Source organism: Mercenaria mercenaria, chromosome 15 (genome assembly GCF_021730395.1).
Source record: "Mercenaria mercenaria strain notata chromosome 15, MADL_Memer_1, whole genome shotgun sequence".
NCBI classification, from domain to species: Eukaryota; Metazoa; Mollusca; class Bivalvia; order Venerida; family Veneridae; genus Mercenaria; species Mercenaria mercenaria.
This window is the reverse complement of record NC_069375.1, coordinates 54,091,206-54,117,097: the sequence shown is the minus strand read 5'-3', so window position 1 is coordinate 54,117,097 and position 25,892 is coordinate 54,091,206. Positions and strand designations below refer to the sequence as shown.

At 36.2% G+C, this 25,892-nt stretch overlaps 1 protein-coding gene across 1 annotated transcript in view; it reads left to right on the top strand.

The window, feature by feature from the left end:
* LOC123564816 (hemicentin-1-like) overlaps positions 1-25,892 on the top strand; it is a 168,915-nt gene that overhangs the window by 53,302 nt on the left and 89,721 nt on the right. Inside the window, 14 exon segments of the mRNA XM_053524242.1 lie at positions 302-468; positions 1,046-1,202; positions 1,745-1,761; positions 2,238-2,426; positions 2,676-2,951; positions 3,932-4,064; positions 4,940-5,109; positions 8,509-8,623; positions 9,563-9,735; positions 9,898-10,114; positions 10,944-11,008; positions 23,074-23,222; positions 24,251-24,386; positions 25,343-25,539. Of these exon segments, the coding sequence (XP_053380217.1) occupies positions 302-468; positions 1,046-1,202; positions 1,745-1,761; positions 2,238-2,426; positions 2,676-2,951; positions 3,932-4,064; positions 4,940-5,109; positions 8,509-8,623; positions 9,563-9,735; positions 9,898-10,114; positions 10,944-11,008; positions 23,074-23,222; positions 24,251-24,386; positions 25,343-25,539 (2,161 nt within the window).

The following is a 25,892-nucleotide window of genomic DNA, read 5'->3' as shown; positions in this document are numbered from 1 at the left end:
CAAGGTCTACTTCGTAACCTTAATTTGGGCAGTACCACTTGTTCGATGTGATGGGAGATTCAGCTGAGGCAACTGACACAGCACTGTATAGATGATAGTCCTGTTTCACTGAGAAAGTATCATTAATGCATTAACAGGTTTAAAAGTGATTTTCTAATTTCACTGACAGACTATCATTATTGTATATACAGGTTTAAAGTCTGATGAGAGTCGTATTTCACTGACAGACTATCATTTTGCATTACCAGGTTCAAAGATGTGAGTCTTATTTCACTGACAGACTATCATTTTGCATTTACAGGTTTAAAGACGAGAGTCCTATTTCACTGACAGACTACCATTACTACATAAGAGAGGATGGTAGTTTAGAGATATTTTCAACTGAGGCAACCGACACAGCACTGTACAGATGTCAAGCTACAAATGTTGCTGGAGAAATAGAAAAGGTGGTCAACCTTTTCGTACAGGGTAAATTTCATTTTTTCCACATTCTTAAATATAAATGCATACAAGGATCAGATAGACTGATAGTCATTATTCCAACAATTGACACTTTCTTTTTATTACAAATAACCGTTGGCTGAGTTTAATATGATAACACACATTCACTTTATTAAAGTGAGATAAACTATTTATTTATTTATTTTGTTGAGTTTAATGTCGCACTGACACAATTACAGCTCATTTGGCAACTTTCCAGCTTTGATGGGTGAGGAAGACAGACCCCAGGTGCCTGTCTGTGCATTATTTCACCGGGCACCTGGGTAGAACAACCGACCTTCCGTGAGCAAGCTGGATGGCTTCCTCACATGAAGAATTCACTTTACCGAGTGAGGCTTGAACCCACATCAATGAGGTGCAAGTGGTTTGAAGTCAGTGACCTTAACCACTCGGCCACGGAGGCCCCGTGATGAACTAAGATATGTCCTCTATATGCAGCTCATGTCTTGTCTTGCTGCATATAAATTACATAATTATAAATCACGTAAAATAAATCTAAGTCAGTTTTATTTATTTATCTATTTATACATGTTTTTTAATCTAGTGGCACCAACAATAGCTGGAGAGCCAAATGAAAGATTCACTGTGATAGAGAATGAAACTGCTGTTCTGCCATGTGTGGCTAGTGGTGTCCCACCGCCAGATGTTTCATGGAGAAAGAACTTTGTACCATTTTCGCCAGAGTCAGAGAGGACTGTTGAGTAGGTACAACCGTGCAAATGAGATAACTTGATTGCTTAATATGCAGGAGCAACCAAGGTTATACCTTGTGTCGAGTCTGTATATCGTGTATAGCATGAAGTTTTAGGTTAGACGAGCTGCAATTTTGGGCAGATTTACTCAACACAAGTACAGTCTTGTGATCGGGGCGGCACGGTCGTGCGTCGAATTGCTGTCACCTAGAGTCCATTTGGTCTTATGAATGGTCAGTCCTGGATCAGGTCATTCGAACTGTCACGTGCTTCAAACGTCTGCAAAAAAAAACTGTACTCTCAAGCATATTAGACTCAGAAATGTGGAATGTCTTGATGACTAGGTGTCGTATGCATGTGCGTCAAATAGTCAATCGAAAGAAACCTGTGACTTCAGGCCATATTTTACAGATTAGAATTGAATGTGCTCTGATTGTCAAGTTAATGTCGTGCTTCAATAGTTTGCAATGAAACCTGTGACCTTTAGAGGCCTATTTTCAATGATTATCATGAAAATGTCAGAATTTGATTTATTTGAATGTATCTAATAGTCACGTGGCCAAACAAGGTACTATGTTAAATAATAGAAATATCGACGTCATTACTCAGTTTAACATGTATCATTAGTGGGAATTAAGTGGGTGAATGCGATTCAGCGAACTGTATGGTCCTGCTTGTTTATGTGAATTATTAAGCAATTCAGTGATTCTCAAAGAAATTCCCTTGCAGTTAATAACAATGTAAATTTCAACCAGTTTTGACACAGAAACATTGAGGTCAGCCAAGCAGCTTAGGGCCATTATTGCCCTTTTGTTGTTGTGTTTTTCATTTGCCTAACACATACCACAGATAACATAAACAGGTTTGAATTTTAATGTGCTAGTATAATCTCATTAAACCGATCTCTCTTTGCAATGAATATAATGTCTAGTAACTCCTCTACTTGACTTGGTATCTGTATTTTTTTTTAACAATACAGATTCTCGTAATCTAGAAAAGAGCGTATATAAATTATAAAGAGAAAGGCACGTTCATTGATAACAGGAAATTTCTTCGATTGGAAAAAAGATGAAACAGTTTTGTCAGTTTTTGATGAAGTCAATGGCTTTGAAGAGTTTGACAATGGTTCCTTGAAGATAGAATCAGCACGAATTGATCATACCGGCAGATATGTCTGTGTTGTGGAAAATGATGCTGGTATAGCTACGAGGGATTTCTACTTGACCGTCCTAGGTAATTGGCAATATGTGGTATTAAGATTTTCTTATGATGTTTGTTTAAACAATTCTTCAGTGAACCGTTTCATTAAGACCATTTGAATAATTTGATTCATTAACAAACAAAACATTGCAACCTTCATGTTGATATGTAGGGCCTGTACTAGCTTTTTAGTACCAAAACATGAAATGCTTTTATTTATTACAATTTTTGGTTTTGTATATTACTACGTTGTTAATCTCTTTACAAATATTTTACATTTAGATCCCCCAAGCATACCTGCAAACCTAACAACCTTCAAAGATATTTTGGAAGGAAATCCTTTAATTCTACAGTGTCCCGCAGTCGGCACACCAACACCACTTATCACATGGTATAAGGATGATGTGCTTATCACAGGCGATCAGGTTGGGATGGTTATACTGGAAGACGGTTCCCTGGAAATTTTAGAAACTGAGGCAGAGGATTCCTCAGTGTACACATGTATAGCTCAAAACCAGGCTGGAGAAGTACAACACGAAGTGGAAGTTAAAGTTATCGGTTAGATTTTTGTCATATTTTGTGAACATATTTAGGAGATTCAGTTTTGCTCTAAAACCCTGAGTATGTAAGGAACATAACTAATGTAAAAATTACACATGTAGTTTGTAAAATTGGTTTTGTTTCGTCAGGTTAGGACCCAAAGTAAGTAACCTTAACCACTCTGTCACCATCCAGTCAGTTTCAAACCTACATTCTGTGAGGGACAAAGGACCCAAAATAAGCGACCTTAACCACTCTGTCACCATCCAGTCAGTTTCAAACCTACGTCTGTGAGGGACAAAGGACCCGAAGTAAGTGACCTTAACCACTCTGTCACCATCCAGTCAGTTTTAAACCTACATTCTGTGAGGGACAAAGGACCCAAAATAAGCGACCTTAACCACTCTGTCACCATCCAGTCAGTTTTAAACCTACATTCTGTGAGGGACAAAGGACCCAAAGTAAGTGACCTTAACCACTCTTTCACCATCCAGTCAGTTTTAAACCTACATTCTGTGAGGGACAAAGGACCCAAAGTAAGTGACCTTAACCACTCTTTCACCATCCAGTCAGTTTTAAACCTACATTCTGTGAGGGACAAAGGACCCAAAGTAAGTGACCTTAACCACTCTTTCACCATCCAGTCAGTTTTAAACCTACATTCTGTGAGGGACAAAGGACCCAAAGTAAGTGACCTTAACCACTCTGTCACCATCCAGTCAGTTTTAAACCTACATTCTGTGAGGGACAAAGGACCCAAAGTAAGTAACCTTAACCACTCTGTCACCATCCAGTCAGTTTCAAACCTACATTCTGTGAGGGACAAAGGACCCAAAGTAAGTAACCTTAACCACTCTGTCACCATCTAAACATCAATCTATCACTATCAAACAATCCTGACATCCTTCTATCACTATTTTACCATTTCTCCATTAGTATTTAACTCCCAGTGGTCACCTTTGGTATCATTTAAAAATGTATGATATTTAAAATTTTAGTTCCTCCCAAGTTGACAGGGAAGGATGAAGGTCAGGATGGTGTTGTTGATAATCCTAATGTGATAGTTGGAGAGAATGTAACTTTGATCTGCCCTGTTGAAGCCGACCCTTATCCTACAATAACCTGGCTCAGGTAAGTCTACATATTTACTGCATGTACTGAATGTATTTTTGGAATATAGATGCTGGTAAATACATACAGACATGTAGAAAATAAATTGCATTCCCAATTAGTTTAACCTTTACCTTGCTAAATTTCTAAAATGGACTGGTAGGTCATTCAATTTGGGCAGTATCATTTATTATTCAAAGGGGTGTACATTGAAAATTTACTGACTGAAGAGCAAACAGTGCTAACCATGATCAGACTGCACAGAGGTGCAGGCTGAGCTTGGTCTGCACTGGTCGCAAAGGCAGAATCACTTGCTGCACGCGGGCTAAAGGTTAAGATCATGTGACACAATCCATTTCCAATATTTTGAATTAAAAGGGAACAGCATGATATTAATGTTTCTTGGAATATATTTACCAAAACAATTATTTTTCCTGACGTTTAGTGAATATCCATAAAATTCACTGGAAGAAGTCATTTGAAGGATTTTTACATTACTATCATATATTTAGCTTTTTATATACTCAACTTTTTTAACTTCACAGTTCAGTTTTTGCTGTTAACTCTGTAAAATTACACCATTTCAATGAAAATTGGATACACTATTCAATGAACAATTAAGCTGAAAATAGAAATAAAACAAAACAATGATAACAGTTGCAATGAGGTAACCAAATAAAACAAAGAAGTCTCAAAATAGGCCTGGAGCCAAATTCTGAAAGTGCCCTAAAACAAATTTCAATACAAATACTCAGTACATTTTGTTTGGATGCTTCATAATGTTGGTAACTAGGTATCCCACATGTACTTGTGAGACATATTGATTTAGTGCTGTCCCTTTGTCTGTCTGCCTGTCTGTCTTTAAGGCACCCTTGATGTCTGAATTGATCTTTCAGGAATGGATATGAGCTAGATCTATCTGAGTTGGATACCAGGTTTGAAATATCTGCTGATGGAATGAACTTGACAATATATGAAGCGGATGTATCAGACACAGCCAGATATACCTGCATAGCTGAAAATGTAGGAGGAGAAGCAGAGAAAAACTTTGATCTGGATGTTCATGGTAAATTCTACATTGATGTTTGAGCTGCGCCATGAAAAAACCAACATAGTGCATTTGTGACCAGCATGGATCCAGACCACCCTGCGCATCCCCGCAGTCTGGTCAGGATCCATGCTGTTCACTTTCAAAGCCTATTGCAATTAGAGAAACTATTAACGAACAGCATGGATCCTGACCAGACTGCACGGAGGTGCAGGCTGGTCTGGATCCATGCTGGTCACAAATGTACTGTGTTGGTTTCCTCATGGTGCAGCTCATTTATATTCTGAAAATGAAGTACACTGGGACCCCATTATAACGCTGTTGTCGGGGTCCAAGGTTAGAGACCCACGGATCTAGCGGGGTTGAATTTATAATGCGGGTTGGCCGTAAGCGGTATATGCAATACCCCACCATGTATTGATGTTTTATGTTACATAAGAAATTCTAAGCGTTTATACGGGACATTTATTTACCTTAAATGCTACTGGAAAATACATTAAAAGAATTATAACGCTATGTCAGCTTCCCATTTCGTCGTGATTCTAAAAGAAATGTGGAATTGTGTATCCCAGAAGTAAACATAACACTGTGCGAGAAGCGCGCGGACATGAAAATTACATGTGCAACGTAATTGCAATGGGGGTATCTGTAACTAAAAGTGAAAAAACGCGGACAGTCTTAAAAAATAATTTTGAATACATGTAGAAAATGGATAAAATAAGAAAGACAATTGTTAAATCACCGGCGTTCGTTAATTCCGATGTACTGAATGTGATGATTACGAAAAACGGTGGCATATTATTACAAAACTGTGCCTGTTGTTTGATTTTTAATTCACTCAAATGTTCGTGTCATCCGCTTAATTGGTGCAAACTTAAACGTTTTGATAGTTGACTGACCAATGTTACACGATTGTTATGCAAACGATCTAATTTTGACCTGGTACTGATTGCCTAATTGTCACATGTCTACATGTATTCAAACTTTAACAAAAGTGATACGCAAACAAGTAAGCTAGCAGACAATTATTGGTTGCGGGTTTATCCTGCTACCAAAGTTAAGTGCAATTCTGACAATCATGTAGCATCTTTATTTGATTCCAGATCACATCCAAAGGAATTTGTTCATGTGCTACACGAAGTAGTCCCATTCATGAAATATGCGGATGAATTATCAATGATCAAGCAGTTCTTATTCATCCTCTATCCATTCACACTGGCCATTTAGATTATATAAGATCTGTCAATGATTAGGTATTTCAGTCCATGGTTACATCACTGACTTCCAGATGTTCATGTAAGGTCAGGCAGAGTTTATCTTGGATATGAGGCACACTAGTATTTGTTTCTTATACAAGTATAGATTGGCATTTAAAATGAAAATAACTCTAGCAAAACCCGCAACCACCAGACATTTCAAGGCTTTGATTGATTTTTGTCACAGTTGTCATGGCAAAGGTGTTAAGGTACAAAGTATACAGGCACATGTAGTTTTAATGCTGGTAATGATCAATTTAAATAACATCCACGGACTTGTTTTTGTTTGTTTTTTTTTCTACCCCCGAAAATTTGGGAACCAAGAGCATACCGTGTTATAACGAATACCGCGGTATATTGAGTAGCGTTATAACAGGTTTAGAGTGTATGTATTTAAGAAATGTTATTTTCTGTGCATTTATACAGGTTGAACCACATTGGGACTTCTTGCAAAGCCATGAACCACGCTAGTGATTCTTGGATGATTTGCAGGAAGTCCCAGTGTGATTTATACCCATATAAACTCATAAAAAGTTGCATTCGATTTACATTTTTTATGGGAGCTTACTACAAAAAAGTGGTTTCATGCTTTTCGTTAAAATGTGGCATCTGGAGTGGCTACAAGATTTTTCTAAGATCTGACCTGATGACCTGCATTTTAAGTGGATAGTCTATTTGGATTTGAAATGACATTTATTCTGATTTTCTGATACTCATGGAAAGCAAACCACTTTTTTAGCTCACCTGAGCCAAAGGCTCATGGTGAGCTTTGTGACCACTCAATGTCCGTCGTTCGTCGTGTGTTGTGCGTTAACGTCATCCATCCGTCAACATTTTCTTAAAAAATCTTCTTGAGAACCGCTGGGCAGAATTACACCAAACTTCACAGGAATGATCCTTGGGTGGTCCCCTTTCAAAATTATTCAAAGAATTCAATTCCATGCAGAACTCTGGTTGCCATGGCAACCGAAAGGAAAAACTTTAAAAATCTTCTTGTCCAAAACCGCAAAGCATAGAGCCTTGATATTTGGCTTTTGACATCATCTGATGGTCCTCTGTTAAGATTTTGCAGATTGTGCCCCTGGGGTGAAAAGAAGCCCCGCCCCAGGGGTCGTAAGTTTTACATAGACTTATATAGTTAAAAACTTTAAAGATCTTCTTGTGTAAAACCACAAGACCTAGGCTTTTGATATTTTGTATGTAGCATTGCCTTGTGTTCCTCTACCAAATTTTTTCAAATTATGCCTCTAGGATGAAAAGAGGCCCTGCCTCGGGAGTCTCAAGTTTTACATAGACTTATATAGGCAAAATACTTTTAAAATCTTCTTGCCTGAAACTGCAAGACCTAGGCTTTTGATATTAAGTATGTTGCCTTTCCTAGTGTTTCTCTAACAAAAGTGTTCAAATTATGTCCCTTGGGTGAAAAGAGGCCCTGCCCTGTGGGTACCAAGTTTAACATAGACTTATATAGTAAAAAAAAATAAAGATCTTCTTGTCTGAAAGTTCAAGGCCTAGGCCTTTGATATTTGGTATGTAGCATTGCCTAGTGGATCTCTAACATGTTTGTTCAAATTATGCCCCTTGGGTGAAAGGAGGCCCTGCCCTGGGGGTCACTTGTTATAATTATGAGTTATATAGGAAAAAAGACTTATTAGATCATATTTCCTAGACTGTTTAATTATAATTACCTGATGACCCCAAGCGATTAGGGATCACTTGACTGTGACCTTGACCTACGGACCTACTTTATTCTTTTTTAAGATACAGCCTTGAAATTTGGATGACATGTACAGTTATGCACACCGATCTTAAAACTGACTTTCAGTTACAATGAATGTGACCTACTAACCTACATACTTAATATTTTAGCATCAGTTTGCCGTTTGAAACATGTGGCGCATATTACTCAGGTGAGCGATCCAGGGTCATCATGACCCTCTTGTTGTAGTAAGCCCCCATACAAAATGTAAATATAAGAATTGAATGAAAGCAGTTAAAATGATTGTGTTTCATATATCTATGTAATGTTCCTAACTGGTTAATCTGGTTACCCTAGTTAGTGATACATTGGCTTTATGGCCACCTTGTACATGCTGATATTTATGTTAGATAGATATATAGTTATGTATTATTTTCATCAGTATAAAATTTTTATTTTCAGTTCCACCAACAATAGATAAAGATTCTGTTTCACCTGAGGAAAATACCGTTGTGAAAGACAACACTCTATATTTGAATTGTCCAGTTACTGGCATACCAACACCAAAAGTTTTCTGGTAACACATGTGAATATGTGACTTTTCCTCTTTTAGAAGAAGAGTGGTAATGTTGTGTTGATCGGTACTTTAGTAGACTTTAGTGTCATGTTAATTGATTAATCAACACATGTCATTAGGGTCAAGGTCACAGAGGTTAATGGTCATGATCACAGAATTTTAATTTCCATGTATGAAAGCTGCAGGACTGAATGATATTTATCACCTTAAGTTAAGTTCTAATTATCAGTGAAATTTATATCAGAGTAACAGAATCTTGACAAAGTTGTCAGAACGACTGTTAGGTGTATGTGTTTAGTGCATTTGATTTTGTCCAAAATAACATTGAAAAACATGAAGCAATGTTTTTCATATTAAGCATAATGTCAACTCATTGAGACAGGGTGTCACAAACAAAACCCAGGCTGGTCTGGATCCATGCTGGTCGCAAACGCACTATGTTGGTTTTCCCATGGCGCAGCTCAAATTCATTACTGAGTTTGTTAGTGACCCTCACAGAAAAAAAGTTGGGTCAGTATGATAAATATGGGATTATAGTAGGCAACTTTCATGATGTTTGGTTGTATGAATTCATAATGATACCAGATTTTTATAGCACCTTTTTCATGACAGACACGTTCAAAGGTACTTTACATGCAAAAGCAGCCACACAGGGCACAAAATTCATCCATTACCAGTACAGACACAGTCATAGTGATCTGACTAGAGGGACAGAGCAATAGAAAGCCCCTCAGAACAGAGAGAGAGAGAGAGAGAGAGTGAGAGAGAGAGAGAAATCCTTTAAAAAATTTATTGATTAATTGGAGGTTTTACACCACAACTGCATTATATATCTTAGAGACTATAATGTAACATGAATTGATTGTACTGGCAATAAATGTGTAGATAGCAGGGAAGCATAACATTGAAATTTGATTTGGAAATGTTTTTGCTTAATAGGTACAAGGATGGAGAGATTTTAGATCCAGATCTCGACCCAAATATACATGTTCACGCAAAGGGCCTTAGGTTAGAAATTGTGGGTGCACGTGTTTCCGACACGGGAATGTACAAGTGTGTAGGTGAGAATGTAGCTGGAAGCACAGAGCAATCTTTTGATGTCGACGTGCAAGGTAGGTAGATAATATTTCATTACAGTCATGTTTAAGCAAAGTCAAATTAAGCTTTAAGATATTGTATTTTGTACTTAACGAAAAAAAAAATCCCTATTTGTCAGTGTGAATACTCATAGTCTTTGATGACAGTAAAATTTTAATGTTCTTTTTGTTGATTAGTTGGTCCAGTTATTGATCGTCCAGGAGAAATCAACAAACCAGAGATAGTGAGCAATGAGTCTATTAGCCTGACGTGCCCGGCTTCAGGTATTCCACTACCAGAAGTAACATGGTTTAAAAATAATCAACCAATATCTGCAAATACCAGCCAGTACGCTTTGCTAAACAATGGATGGACACTTCGCATTATATCAGCCAATGTTACAGACTCTGCAAGGTAAAATACCCATCGCAATTATTCTTATTCACTTTTATGAGGCATGGGTGAGGGTGTGTGTGTGTGGGGGGGGGGGTACTAGTTTGCTATGTGACTTTATGGAAAACTTCAAAAATCTTTTTCCTTTTAACTTTATTGAGTAACTGTCTACCAAAATTGAAACATATTTGAGCAGCCAGAGTTAAAATTGAAAAATCATCAAACTCCATCTTATAAACCATTGGTCCTAGTTACACCACCACCAAACTTTGCTTTGGGTGGGGTGCTATATATGAATTACTTTGTTCCAGCCCTCCCTGTCCTGTCATGACTAATCTTTTGAACTCCTACATTATAATGAAATAAGAATGATAGTAATAAATAATTTAGCATCATAAGACAAGACCATAACTCTTTTTTTTTTTGTTTTTTGGAAATTGTTTCTCCTTTTCATAATTGAAAAGTCTGATTTGACATTTCATTCATTTTTTCTGAAACCTTTTAATGCATTTGATTGAAAAGTTGCACAAACTGTCAGTCCAATGAAGATACTGTATTGGAACTTCAAAACAGGTTGTATAGATCATACATTAAGTTCATGTAAGCAGGTCCATAACTCTAGCTCTTGTTTTTACAAAATTATTTCCCATTTATCACTTGCAAAATGTTCCAAAAATACAATTTCCTTCAATATTATATAAACCTATTAATGTATTAGACTTCACATAAATGTAGGATCGTCATGTAATTATACATTTCAAGTCATGTTAAGTATTATATTTTTACTAAAGTATTCCCCATTTTGATGTGAAAATATGACAATTTGATTTCTATTGAAACTACCTTTTAGGTACATATGTAGAGCACAGAATCCAGCTGGTCAGGGTGAGAAGGCCTTTGATCTTGATGTCTTAGGTAATCATATATAGTTATGCATGGTTTACTGCTTTAAATTTAGCTCAATTCTATATGGAGAACTTTTCTACTAACCCCTGCATCGGCGTGAGTGTTCAGTTTTAACACACTTTTACTTTAGGCGTAAAAAAAAAATTGTTTGTTTCCGGTATTCCGACCTACCCTAAATTTTTAGCCCGACCCTAAATGTTTTTATGGCCTTGGAGAACATTTTTTTCAACTTTTTAACAAAAAGATGCAAAACTGCACTTTTTATACGCCCGTTTGAAAAACGGGACGTATTATGGGAACGCCCCTGGCGGGCGGGCAGGCGGGCGGGCGGTGTCCACAGACCTTGTCCGGAGCATATCTTCTACATGCATGGAGGGATTTTGATGAAACTTGGCACAGTTGTTCACCATCATGAGACTGAGTGTCATACGCAAGAACCAGGTCCCTAGGTCTAAGGTCAAGGTCACACTTAGAGGTTAAAGGTCAAATTCAAGTATGACTTTGTCCGGAGCATATCTTCTTCATGCATAGAAGGATTTTGATGAAAGTTGGCACAATTGTTTATCATCATGAGACGGAGTGTCATGCGCAAGAACCAGGTCCCTAGGTCTAAGGTCAAGGTCACACTTAGAGGTCAAAGGATACAAGAATGAAAACTTTGTCCGGAGCATATCTTCTTCATGCATAGAGGGATTTTGATGATAGTTGGCACAATTGTTCATCATCATGAGACGGAGTGTCATGCGCAAGAACCAGGTCCCTAGGTCTAAGGTCAAGGTCACACTTAGAGGTCAAAGGATACAAGAATGAAAACTTTGTCCGGAGCATTTCTTCTTCATGCATAGAGGGATTTTGATATAACTTGGCACAAATGTTCACCACCACAAGACAGAGTGTCATGTGCAAGAACTAGGTCCCTAGGTCTAAGGTCAAGGTCACACTTAGAGGCCAAAGGTCAGATACAAGAATGACTGTCCGAAGCATTTCTTCTTAATGCATAGAGGGATTTTGATGTAACTTGGCACAATTAACACCATCATGAGATGAAGTGTCATGCACAGTTCCCTTCTTTAGAATTACTTCCCTTTTTTGTTACTATAAATAGCTTATATTGTAACTTTTTCATTACTAGACGTAGGGAAAAATCGAGACCACTTTTCTGTAGTACAACATGCATGTTACATCCAATTTTGAGGTGATTTTTGACTGATCTCTACCTGGTAAGGATTTTTGTGTGGACTTAAAAAAAAATTTTTTTTGTATATTTTTTTTTTTTTTTTTTTTTTATTTTAAAGATTAACTTCCCTTAGTTGTTACTATAAATAACTTATATTGTAACTTTTTTATAATTGACCGTAGGGAAAAACCAAGACCACTTTTCTGTGGTACAACATAGTTGTTACTTTCTAATTTTAGGTGTATTTTAAGGTATCTCTACCTGGTAAGGAGTTTTTTTTGTGGACTTAGAAAAACAAAAGAATTACACTGATTACTAAACAACCACAAAATTAAAATTACATCTGCAAATACAGGTGCTAGAGTAAATAAATTTGCTGTGACGGGCATATATTGTGACATTCTGGCACTCTTGTTATGCTTTAATATAGATTAATCCTTCCAATTAATCTTGTTTATTCTGGCTAAATTCCAATTTAATTGTTTGTTTGTAATTTTGCATCGGTTGTCATAACGCTAAGTCGTTGCTATGGTATGTATCGCGAGATTTCGTAGCAGACGATAATTTATAAGTAAAGTCACGTGTTTGCCGTGCTTCCGATTTGCCATTCAGCACGAGGCCGTTTTAAGAACAAGACTTGAATACCAAATATGCTTAGCGATAGTTATGCCACGTGGCAAAAAACAAGAAGTGTTGGGTACCGGCAAGGTATGAGAGAAACGCCGCAGATGGGATGGAGAATTTTAGAGGTAATTTTATCGACTTCCAGCAAATTATTTGAGTCTCACGGTCTCGTGTGTCAGCAGTCATTTCGTAATAGGAAGACAGAAATTTCTGTCCTTTATTGAATGTAGTAATCAAGCTATTACCACAGATTACAATTTGATTTCAAATTGCGGTACATAGGACCGCGTAAACAAAGGAAATGAGACTTTTTTATTACTCAGATTTTATGATGCAGAATATTAATACTACATGTTTACTTTAGAATGTTATTACTTTGCATGTTCATTCGAGCTTAACACACACAATGTATATATACATATATATAAGTAGGGGCGAATTGAAGGGTGCGCGCATGGTACCTTCGTTTTACTATTAAAAGTTTAATATTTCTATCACCACTTGTGAAATGATAAAGTTTGAATTCTATAACAGTTAAAATAAGATAATGAAAGAAATACAGACAAAATTCTACAAAAACGGTCGATTTTAATGAAATTGCATGCTTACGAATTTATACAGCGCGTTCTTTAATTTTTCGTTTGTCCAAAAAGTAAATAAATGTAACATACTATATGCATAAAGCTCAGATGTTGGACTGCAAAATGCAAAAATCAGAATGGGAAAATATTAAATAATGAACGTATTGCAGCAATTTAAAAACTTAGCGTTAATTGCTATTTAGCAAAATTTTACACATGTTAAAGTACATACACTGTGTAGTGCGCTTTCCTTGATTAATAATGGAATGGTCCGTTATCTCGGTAGTGTTATTCAGTAAAAATAGTAATTCAAATCTAAATATAGCTAGGTAAATCATTTTGATCACCCTATTTGGCTGACGAGTCTATAAATAGAATTTTTGCGACTTAGCATAAAGTGTATTAACAGGATGTCGTAACGTTTTGGTAAGATTGAATTGATTTTATTATTGTTGTTTTTGGCATACAGACACTAAATAGAAAAATGGCGCGAAAAAAAATGGTAGTCGCATAATGGCGGACACAAATAGTCCTCAGTTTTTTTGCTCTGTAGGGCTATTTTCCTTATTTTCTTTGCAATTTTTTTGCTAAAATCACATGACAGATCTATGCTTGACATGTAGGTAGCATTTTCATAATGAAATAACAACATGACAAAATTTTTCATGGAAACTTAGATCATACACCACCAGTATAATTTGGGGTCTCATTTTTTAGCTGATTTTGCAGTTTGTGTGTTTGACTGAAATTATTTTTCTTGCATCAAACATGACCCCCACTTTTCTTTTGATTTTTAGTTAGCACTGACAATATTCTTCAAGAAAATGTAAGTTACAGAAATTTAAAATTGGTCCTGATGTGTGCTGCGGTCATTGGAAATGGGTCAGTTTCATATAGAATAAAGAACAACAACTATTTAGTGTGTTATAACCTATAAGATGACATTGGTAAAAAATGAAATCTGGCCAGATGATGGTGGGAATGGGCTAGTTTGATTAGAATTTGATAGAAAATGACAAATTAATTGCAATTTTGTTGAAAATGAGGATAAAACCCAAAAATATCACATTTTCACTGTTTTGGGTGTATTTTTTTCAAAAACTGCATATTTATAGGCTACTGATTGCTATTTTCTGGCCATCAGAGGTAAAAGTGAACATATATAACAGTTTAAATGTGTAATTGCATGCAGATCAGAGTAGAAAATGTCAAAACAGGGCAAAACAAGGCTGAATTTAGGTAACTGCTTAAAAATTATGTCGCGACAGCTATTTTTGACAAAATCTGATGCTTTGTCTTATGGTACTGAAAATGCCGTAAAAACTTGGAAACTGGTGATATCAAGCTAAAACATTGTATTTCTTCATGCATTTGGGTTTCTTGTACATTTCAAATGAAACTGGCACACTGTCAGAGAAAAAAGTTTTTCTTATAGGCATACAGACACTAAATAGAAAAATGGCGCGAAAAAAATGGTAGTCGCATAATGGCGGACACAAATAGTCCTCAGTTTTTTTTGCTCTGTAGGGCTATTTTCCTTATTTTCTTTGCAATTTTTTTGCTAAAATCACATGACAGATCTATGCTTGACATGTAGGTAGCATTTTCATAATGAAATAACAACATGACAAAATTTTTCATGGAAACTTAGATCATACACCACCAGTATAATTTGGGGTCTCATTTTTTAGCTGATTTTGCAGTTTGTGTGTTTGACTGAAATTATTTTTCTTGCATCAAACATGACCCCCACTTTTCTTTTGATTTTTAGTTAGCACTGACAATATTCTTCAAGAAAATGTAAGTTACAGAAATTTAAAATTGGTCCTGATGTGTGCTGCGGTCATTGGAAATGGGTCAGTTTCATATAGAATAAAGAACAACAACTATTTAGTGTGTTATAACCTTTTAGAAAATATAGGGATAAGCAGTTCTTGTCAGTCAAAACATTTCGACTGTCGTATTGCTGTATGTTTGTGATTGGCAATCCAAACGTCAAAACTGTTATATTAAGGACCAAAATAATGGTTCACAATCATATATAAGTTACTGGTTTTATCGCCTGCGGGTAGGCACAGTACAAATATAGGTTTATATCATCAGAACAATTTGTATATTTTTTATTTTTTTTTATTTTTACATAGGCAATGAAGAATTTAATTCCTCTTCTGATAAATTTAAGTTTTATTTGAATTTATGTCCAATTCGTGAAATAATCGGAAATTGCTTCATTATTTTGGTCATCAGAGTGTTGACGCGAGTAGGGATATTGCCCACATATATTTATACGGGTGCTAGTTTCTTTATAAATATAAATAAATAAATAAAAACATGAGCTGTCACTGGTGTTGGATGGTGCCCCACAACGCTTTGGTCTTGTGGCCCTGACCTTTGACCTGGTGACCCCGGGGTCGCGGGGGTCGTATACTCAATAAGTACTTTCAGCATGTGAAGTTTGAGCATCCTGGGTGCAGTGCTTCGCGAGTAAGGCGTCTTCAGGCACAAAGTTGACGTGGCGGGCGAGCGATCTAACTAACGGTCTGACAGTTGAAAACTAATATGCATCCCTAATAATTTAAATTTTAACAATATATAAGTCTAATGCGATATTTGGTACAGCAGCATTTCAAATTATTTGAAGACGAACAGTATAATGAAACAATAAGAAAACATACGACATGATAATGTGATATGACAGTACTTTATTCAAAATCGAAGTTTTGATATTCGAGGCATTTTATAATACATTGCTAACTTGAATAGTACTTTGCATCACTTCTAAAAACTTGAACATACTTGGTCTTGTAGAGTAATACTTGGAATTTGTTTAATATAATGGTTATTGGTCCAAACTTTTCCGGACCTTGTTCTGACTAGTTGTATGGTTTTCTTTTTCTTTGTTTGTATGTTTTTCTTGACTGTTTCGCGTCGGCGAAACACAATGTAACAATACAATTTAAAAACATTGTTCTCGAACGTATCAGTTCGGTTCAAATCATAATGCATTCATTTGAAACTAATCGTTGTTATACTTCGGATACGATCAGTATACCTTTTGAATTTAACAACTGAGTCGGCCCTAACTCATTCGAAGGCAAGTTCGAGTTGGGAAGGCCCACGATTTGTTAATAAAAAAAAAAAAAGAAAATGGTAATCACGCTACTCGATATCAATTTCCGGTGATATTGCGCAAGTGCACATCTTTCCGTAGGTTTAAGACTTTTTAAAACTTTTAAACGCATAGTTTTTGTATTGGCAAGGCTACTGATTTAGCTAGAAAAGGAATCTTGGGATCCGTCTTTATGGCTAAGGGGTACCTGGTAAGTATATGGTACATGGAAATACCTGGTTACTGTATGGTACCAAATGGGTTCCTGGTTTTTATATGGTACATGGAAGTACCTGGTTTGTGTATGGTACCAGTGGGGTACCGGGTTCGTATATGGTACATGGAAGTACCATAAGGTTTTATGCAGGTGGCGCTTGTTGTCATATGTCATACACCCAGGATTCGCATGTCACACATCCGGTATTAATGTCATCTTTTTAACGAAGAATAATCGGAGACTTTATAAGGTTAACCCGAAGTTACCCAGTAATTTGTCAGTCGCTTGCTGGTGCAAGAGAAGTGTGTGTCTTTAGGGCTTAAAGCACGCGATACAATTGCTTGCTCTCGGATAATAACGGTTCAGTCCGTTTGGGAATATTACCATGGGATTCATTGAATGAACGTGTTCTATAACTAGTATTGTAAGAATATTGGGGGAAATAAAAAGAAATTTAAGTTATTTCTTTGTTATTTTGTGGCGGAAAATTCTTACGTCTGGGTGCGACTAGGGCATGCCATACTGAGTTGTTAACTGTCAATTACTAAATCTTTTTGCATACTCATGGGTCCTGACCCGCCGCCGCCATTTACCGGGGTTGGTGAACACTCGTGGTTCAAAATTCAATTTTTTCTGGTTCATTTTTTTCGAGCATATAAGAATTGGCCAGAGAGCGAAAAGGGCTAGGCGTTCTTATAGTTGCTCAACCATTTACATAGGTTACATTTGTTGTTATTAGGTTTATGTTGCGCCAATGGTATCTGGTTCGTATATGGTACATGGTGTACCTGGTTATTGTATGGTACCAAAGGGGTACCTGGTTTGTATAAGGTACATGGAAGTACCTGGTTCGTATATGGTACAAAATGGGTACCGGGTTCGTATATGGTACATGGAAGTACCTGGTCCATGTATGGTACAAAATGGGTACCGGGTTTGTATATTGTACATGGAAGTACCATATGGTACATGGAAGTACCTGGTTCGTATATGGTACAAAATGGGTACCTGGTTTGTAAATGGTACATGGAAGTACCTGGTTTTTATATGGTACCAAAGGCGGTGCCTGGTTCTACCTGGCTTTGGCGCAACGAGGTTTAAATTATCTAAGGCATGCCCAGGTCGCACCCTTTGTGAGGATTTTCAACTTCAATCGCCATTTAACGTTTGAAGTTGTAAGCCACTATGACCGTCTTTCAATCCACACTTACCCTAAACGAAAAATAAACTTGTGTTTATAATCGGAAGTGTTGTTATTTTCTTTTAAACATGAAAGCTTAGGTTATATGATGGTACGTCAACCTAGGAATTCTATCCTAGAATAATATAGATTAATCCTTCCAATTAATCTTGTTTATTCTGGCTAAATTCCAATTTAAATTTTTTGTTTGTAAATTTTGCATCGGTTGTCATAACGCTAAGTCGTTGCTATGGTATGTATCGCGAGATTTCGTAGCAGACGATAATTTATAAGTAAAGTCACGTGTTTGCCGTGCTTCCGATTTGCTATTCAGCACGAGGCCGTTTTAAGAACAACCCGCCCACCGCACCCCTTTTTTAGCATAATTTAAATACTATTTCGTTTGTTTTATGATACTATAGATTTTCAATCAATAATTATAATGGTAAAGTATTAAGGCAGTTACACGTTATATGCAATACTTAGCCTATTTTTACAACATTCTTGTTACTTTTTTGCTGCCGAGTTTTTCTCACTCTTCAGAATGCTTTACTTTTTATGGCATCAGATGTTAAAGCACATGAGTCAAGAAACGCTATAACCAGACAGAATCGACACAATATGCTACTTTGAAGTTCAACATCATAGTATCGCTCAGAAGCCAATGATTATATCATTCAGCCTTATTCGGAAGGATCACAGGATACGATGAAACCGGTGGACACTGTGATGGAAATGTATTCTGTACTAGTTCAAAATATCTATATTGACCGTTAACATTCACCAGCGTTAACTTTTACTTGTGTTTAAATGTGCTTATTTAAAGAACTTGACACTTTAAGACATCTTTGCATAATTTATGATTTGATTACTTATACCATTTGTAATCAGATGTACATGGTGACATTTAGAAATGATGTGAAGTGCCTGCGTTTAGGAGATACATATATTCCTGTTTGTTAACTTTTACTTAGGTTTAAAGGTGCTTATTTGAAACACTTGACTCTAAGACATTTTGCCTAGTTTATGATTATGATTACTTATACCATTTGCAAATCAGATGTACATGGTGACAGTTATAAATGATGTGAAGTGAGTGCGTCAAGGAGATACATATATTCCTGTTTGTCATTTTAAAATTGCTTAGCTTGTTATCTTAAGCCGGTACCAGAACTTATAACTTTAAACTCTAAATATTTTCTTTTACTTTCATCTCTTTTATTTATTTTCTCTCTTCTAATCTTTCTTCTGTCATACTGGCTGAAAATTCTTACGTCTGGGTGCGACTAGGGCATGCCATACTGAGTTGTTAACTGTCAATTACTAAATCTTTTTGCATACTCATGGGTCCCTGACCAGCCGCCGCCATTTATTGGGGTTGGTGACACTCGTGGGTTCAAAATTCAATTTTTTCTGGTTCATTTTTTCGAGCATATAAGAATTGGCCAGAGAGCGAAAAGGGCTAGGCGTTCTTATAGTTGCTCAACCATTTACATAGGTTACATTTGTTGTTATTAGGTTTATGTTGCGCCAATGGTATCTGGTTCGTATATGGTACATGGTGTACCTGGTTATTGTATGGTACCAAAGGGGTACCTGGTTTGTATAAGGTACATGGAAGTACCTGGTTCGTATATGGTACAAAATGGGTACCGGGTTCGTATATGGTACATGGAAGTACCTGGTCCGTGTATGGTACAAAATGGGTACCGGGTTTGTATATTGTACATGGAAGTACCATATGGTACATGGAAGTACCTGGTTCGTATATGGTACAAAATGGGTACCTGGTTTGTAAATGGTACATGAAAGTACCTGGTTTTTATATGGTACCAAAGGTGGTGCCTGGTTCTACCTGGCTTTGGCGCAACGAGGTTCAAATTATCTAAGGCATGCCCAGGTCGCACCCTTTGTGAGGATTTTCAACTTCAATCGCCATTTAACGTTTGAAGTTGTAAGCCACTATGACCGTCTTTCAATCCACACTTACCCTAAACGAAAAATAAACTTGTGTTTATAATCGGAAGTGTTGTTATTTTCTTTTAAACATGAAAGCTTAGGTTATATGATGGTACGTCAACCTAGGAATTCTATCCTAGAATAAACATGGCCAGTGATGTTAGAAATCAACTTACTGATGCTCTAAAGGCATAACCCTCTTATTTGTAATCATTTTTTGACAAAGCAATAATTTCTGAAAAGTCTCCCTTAATAAAAAAAATTCCAAAAAAAAAAAAAATTCCGACCTACCTACCCTAATTTTTTTGAGCATGTTACCGGAAACAAAGAACTTTTTTTTTTAGGCCTTATCTCTGTTATCACTTGACAGATTTGTATCAGACTTAAATTAGTTATTCCACATCATAACTTACATCATAAGGCACCAAAGCTATAAATTGCATACCAATATTTTATGAATTATCCCCCCTTCTAACTTAGAATTTCAGGTTAAAAATTTGGTGTACGTTTTCTTTATCTTTGTTTTTACAAGCTGGATTGATTCAAACTTAAAATAGTTATTCCACATCATCATAAACATCATATGACACAAGGTACATAAATCTGACACCAGTTTTTGATAAATTATACCCCCTTTTGACTTACAATTTTAGATTAATTTTGATGTTTTCACTTTTTCCCTGTTATTACAGAAGGGATTAATTAAAACTTTAAGTAATAGTTCCACATCACCAATTACATCAGATGACTCAAGGGTCATAACTCCCACATAAGTATTTCATGAATCATGTCTCGTTTTTACTTAAAATTTCAGGTAAAAGTTTTGATACACTTTCACTCTATCTCTGTCTTTACTAAAAGGATTTGATTCAAACTTTAAGTACTTGTTTCATATATTATGTTCACATATATTTCTGAAACTTGCCCCTTTTGAACTTAATATTTTAGGTTGATTTTAATGTATTTCACTATACAATGTATCTTTGTTATTACTTCATGGGTTTGATTGAAGCTTATAATAGATCTTCCACATAATTGTACTCATCATATAACACATGGTTTGTAAATCTGGCTCAAGTATTTCATGAATTATGTTCCCTTTCCAGCTCACCTGAGCACAAATTGCTCAGTATGATTTATTGTGGTCACCCTGTGTCTGTCATCCTTTCTGTGTCATCAACAGTTTGACTGCTAAAACTCTAGAGAGCACAATTATAGCCCAGTCTTAATGAAACTTGGTTTGAATATTACCCTCATTAAAATCTTAGACAAGTTCATTGGATCAAAAAACTAGGTCACTATGTCAGTTAATAGGAAAAACCTGTATACACTTTATTGGCCACATTTTCTACCTCATCTTTATGAAATTTTGTGAGAAGGTTTGTTTGTGAGAATTCACTATTAATCTTGTTTGATAGATGTGTTGTCCACAGACTCTCGATCAGTATGTTCTTTGAAAGATAATGCTACTATTGAAATGTGTTTAATCAGTCAGATTTAATTATGAAGTGAGACTAGTCACAAGTGACCATGAATTTCTATAGAAGACATATAATGTGATATCCTGCAGCAGCAGGCAACGTCAACAAGTTGTCAGCTTTTAAACTTTAAAAGTTCTTATAGATTGTTCACCAAACTTGGTCACATTGTTTATGGCTATAATATATCTGATATTTTCGAAAAATTCCGGGATTCAGTCCAGTGTCTCTGGAGTTATGGACCTTGAGTGACTAAAAGATGTGAAAATTGACAGTGTTCTTTTACTTCAGTAGCATATAATCTTTGCCAGGTTTGATAACCAGCTTGACCTGCTAAGGCGTTTTACAGTTGAAATTCTTGAGTTACTCAAAGTTGTGAAAAGTTGTCCACTCTGTAACTTGAGCAGCCCTCCCATTTAGCTTAGTAAGAAGTGTGTAAATCTACCGATCACAGGGTTGTGAGTTTGATCCCGGGGCAAGGTGTATGTTCTCCATGATGATTTTATGAAAAACATTGTGGTTGAAATCACTCTCCACGTCTGATTTATGTGGGGAAGTTGGCAGTTTTTTGCAGAGAACAGTTTAGTACTGGTACAGAATCTAGGAACACTGGTAAGGTTAACTGTCTGCCGTTACATAACTGAAATACTTAATGTTGAAAATGGCATTAAATCCAAAACAAATAAACAAACTAACTTGAACAGTCTGAACCAATATTCACTGATGACAGTGTTTATGCATATAACATCTCAGCCAAGTTTGGTTACCATTTGGATTGTCGCAGTGGCTTATGAGTTATGGACTTGAATTACCAAATATGTGAAAATTTAGTGTGAGTTGTTTTATTATGTTCACCAAACCTGGTCACAATCTTTATTTGCATAAAATCTTAGCCAAGTTTGATATTCAGCCTCAAAGTCTCTTTAAAGTTATGGCACTTGAACTCAAATTTGCAAAAATTGACAATGTTCACCATGTAACTCAGTTTGTTCACCAAACCAGGTTTGATAACCAACTTGATAGTCATTGTTGCTGTGGCATCATGGCCCTTGAATTAGTTAAAATTGAGAAAATTGACAACTAGTTTGCTCAGTAAGGGTAGTATTTTAAAATTCAAAAGTAATTTTCTGTGAAGGTCATATATTGTGACAGTTTATCACTCTTGTCAACTAATGGTATGTTTGTATAAAATATCTTATAAGTCTCCTACCAATGATTATGCATGTACATGACCTGTGCTTGTAGGTCAAAGGTTAAGGTCACTATTGAAGGTCAAAACTGTTTCTGCTCCATAACTTTTATGTGCATTGATGGATTATCTTCCCCATGATGAGACAATGTGTCAACACATGATCTATGCTTATCGGTCAAAGGTCAATGTCACAGGTAGGGGACTTCTGTATTGCCACAGCAATACTCAGTCACTTGTTAAATTATTGTGATTTCCTACTTGATTTCCCTCCAAAATGACAAGTATTCCAGTTTGTTGATCAGCCAACACATGTCTCTGTGCCAAGGCTAGTTGTTCTGTTCTCTTTCATTTACTAAAAGCAATTTCATTGATCATTTTGTTGCTTACTTAATATTTTGTAAATACCCAGACATGCCAACCACTTACTGTTTTATAAAATTATGAATTTTGATTTGTTGTAAGATAAAAAAATTTCAAGTTCATTGATATGTGTGTTTTAATAAGTGGTTACGACATTATGTTGCAGAAATGATATAAATATACGTATTTGTTTTCAGTTCCTCCAAATATTGACAGAAACAATTTGATCGTTGACCCGAAGGTCGTGCTCAATAAATCTGTGATAATTAATTGCCTAGTAGAGGGAAAGCCTTCACCAAGTATCATCTGGTATAAAAATGGCATACAACTAGATGCTTCTGTTCAGGTAAATGTTATACATTGCCCCCAGAAATACAATAACAACAAAACTTTCATACCCTGAGCATAAATGTTTGAACTTGTGGCCAAATTTTTGTTTTCCCTGAATATCTATGAAGCCAATGAAAGTATTGCACTGGAACTTTATATTAACCTCTTGGACCATACAGAAAGTGTATATAACAAGACCTGTAAATCTAACTGTTATTTTTAATAAATTGTCTCCCTTTTCATACACCATTTTGAACATTTATGACAATTTCTTTAAATCCACTGAAAATAATGTTACTTGAAATACTGATTGGTAATAACAATGGAAAGAGACCCTTAGCCTGTCCATCACACTTTTTGTGTACTCAGCTCCTCCTACAGTTTCCGTCCAGTTTTAAAATGTTTTTGGTGTATGTCATCTACATGAAGTTGACATGCACATAGTTTTGGTGTTTTATGTAATATGTTCTATATTTTTTGACATTCATACCTGCAGTTTATTGACTTTGTACAGTGCATCCTCATGGCCTCCTGACGGCTGTGAATTACAGCAGTTAAATATTTAGGATTCAAGCCCATTTTCTGACTCCTGAAAAATGCTCAAAATTATATTTTAAATTAGATTTTTGTTGGCACAATATGGTTTAACTGCTTCACTGATTTTGTCTTGTCTGTAATGAAAACTCTAAAGATGACCTGAGGTGATCAAATGTTGGCTTAGTTCATCATTTCGGTGAAGAATACAGCAGTATCTAAGCATCAAAACTTGTTTCAATTCAGTAATGAAGCCTTTTTCTGGTCAATATTTAGTCAGACAGCTTAGTAATTACAGCCCTGGTAAATATTTAGTCATATTGCTTTAGTCATATTGCTTTGGATTTCAGCAGGTATGCAAATTTTGATTCCATACCTCATGTTTTTATTTCGATGTAAATGAGATGTGGAACCAAAATTTGTAGTCCTGTTTGGCACCATATAACCTGAACTGTGTTGGTGCGCCGTAAACCCCAAATAAATAAATAAATAAATGCTTTGGATTTACAGCCTCGGTATGAGATTCTGTCGAGTGGCCGACAGTTGCGAGTTAAGATGGCTCAGCCGTCAGATACAGCTACCTTTCAATGTTTAGCAGAAAACAAAGCCGGGTCTGATACTGTGGACTTTCATTTAAAAGTACTCGGTAAGAGAATTATCTACATACTATACTTCTACTCTTCACATTTAGTAAGATGCGTATTTTTTCTTGAACCAAGACACAACGAAAATGTAGAACCTTTGTTTATAATATGAGCATAGTAACCTCTATGGGGAAAAAACTGTTTTGGTAAATCCAGAGAGAAAACAAAAGTGTAAAATGAATAGAAGTATTACAACTTCTACTGATAAAATTTAGCTCAGCAGCCAAAAGACACAGACCAAACTTCATGGTAGATCTACCCGCAATAAGACTTCTTTCAGAGCTTAAATGGTAACTCTTGTTGGGCTGTCGCAGCAAAGCCAGTTTAAAAGCTTACTGTATGTTCACCAATCTTAGTCAGAAGTAGGGTAAAAAATCAAAGTCGAATCCCGGTCCAGGCACTGGAAATTCCTGACATGCTTTTGAGTGTCTCCCACCTAACTTAGAGGCCTGTACTGGTTCTTCCCAGGAAAGACGGCTTTGTGTGTATCGGTGCTATACACCAGGCACATTAAAGAACCAGACTGTCTATTCGCAAAGAGCTAAGTTAGCTGGACAAGTCTGTATCTAAAAGGTTCTCTCTATCTGTTCTGAGGGCTTTATCTCACTCTGTCCCTCTGGTCAGATCGCTGTGTCTGTACTAGAAGAGGATGAATTTCGCGCCCTGTGTGGCTGTGTTTGCTATATGTAAAGCGCCTTTGAATGTGTTTATCATGAGAAGGGTGCTGTATAAATCTGGTATAATGAATGAGGAATGATTTTTAGCTCACCTGAACTTTGTTTAATTGTTATTTGGCCCCTTTTATGGGGCTGCTAGGGCAAAATAGAAAAACCTCTAAGCAAGTTTTTCTCATAAACCACTCAATGGATCATCATCAAACTTAGTCTAGCATCATTATAGGATTCTCTCACAAATTTTTTAGGAGCTACAAGAGGTAAAATTAGATTAAATATTTCAGTACCAGCTAAAATTGAGAACCGACGACCTAATACCAATCCCAAAGTGGTAGTCAATGGCAACATAACAGTTGTGTGTCGAGCAACTGGAACTCCCAAACCAACAATATCCTGGTATAAAGATGGGGTAGAGTTGGAAAGTCTGGAAAATGTTGAAATAAACAATGATGGACAAGAGCTAACTATATATAGTGCACAGGTATTGGAATATTTTCTATTAGATGTATTGGATCATACCACTTTACATCTATCAACAAAATGTATTAAAACAAGTATGAAATTATTACAAAAGAAATATAAATGTTGGGTTTATAAATGGTCTGGACAAGCATTTTGAAAATAAGGACACCCATTAGGTAGTCAGTAAGGATGAAATAAGTACCAAAGAATCTGGCCAGAGCAGAAAATTACCAGTACCTGGTTTTACGAAGCCTGATTGTCCTTTAAGAGATAATAGATTGTTTTCTTGCATGCTGAACAGAATTTTTCATGTTTCCTCTGGTGCTGAGAAAATACTAATCTCACACTTTAAGGTGTAAGATTTCTCACATG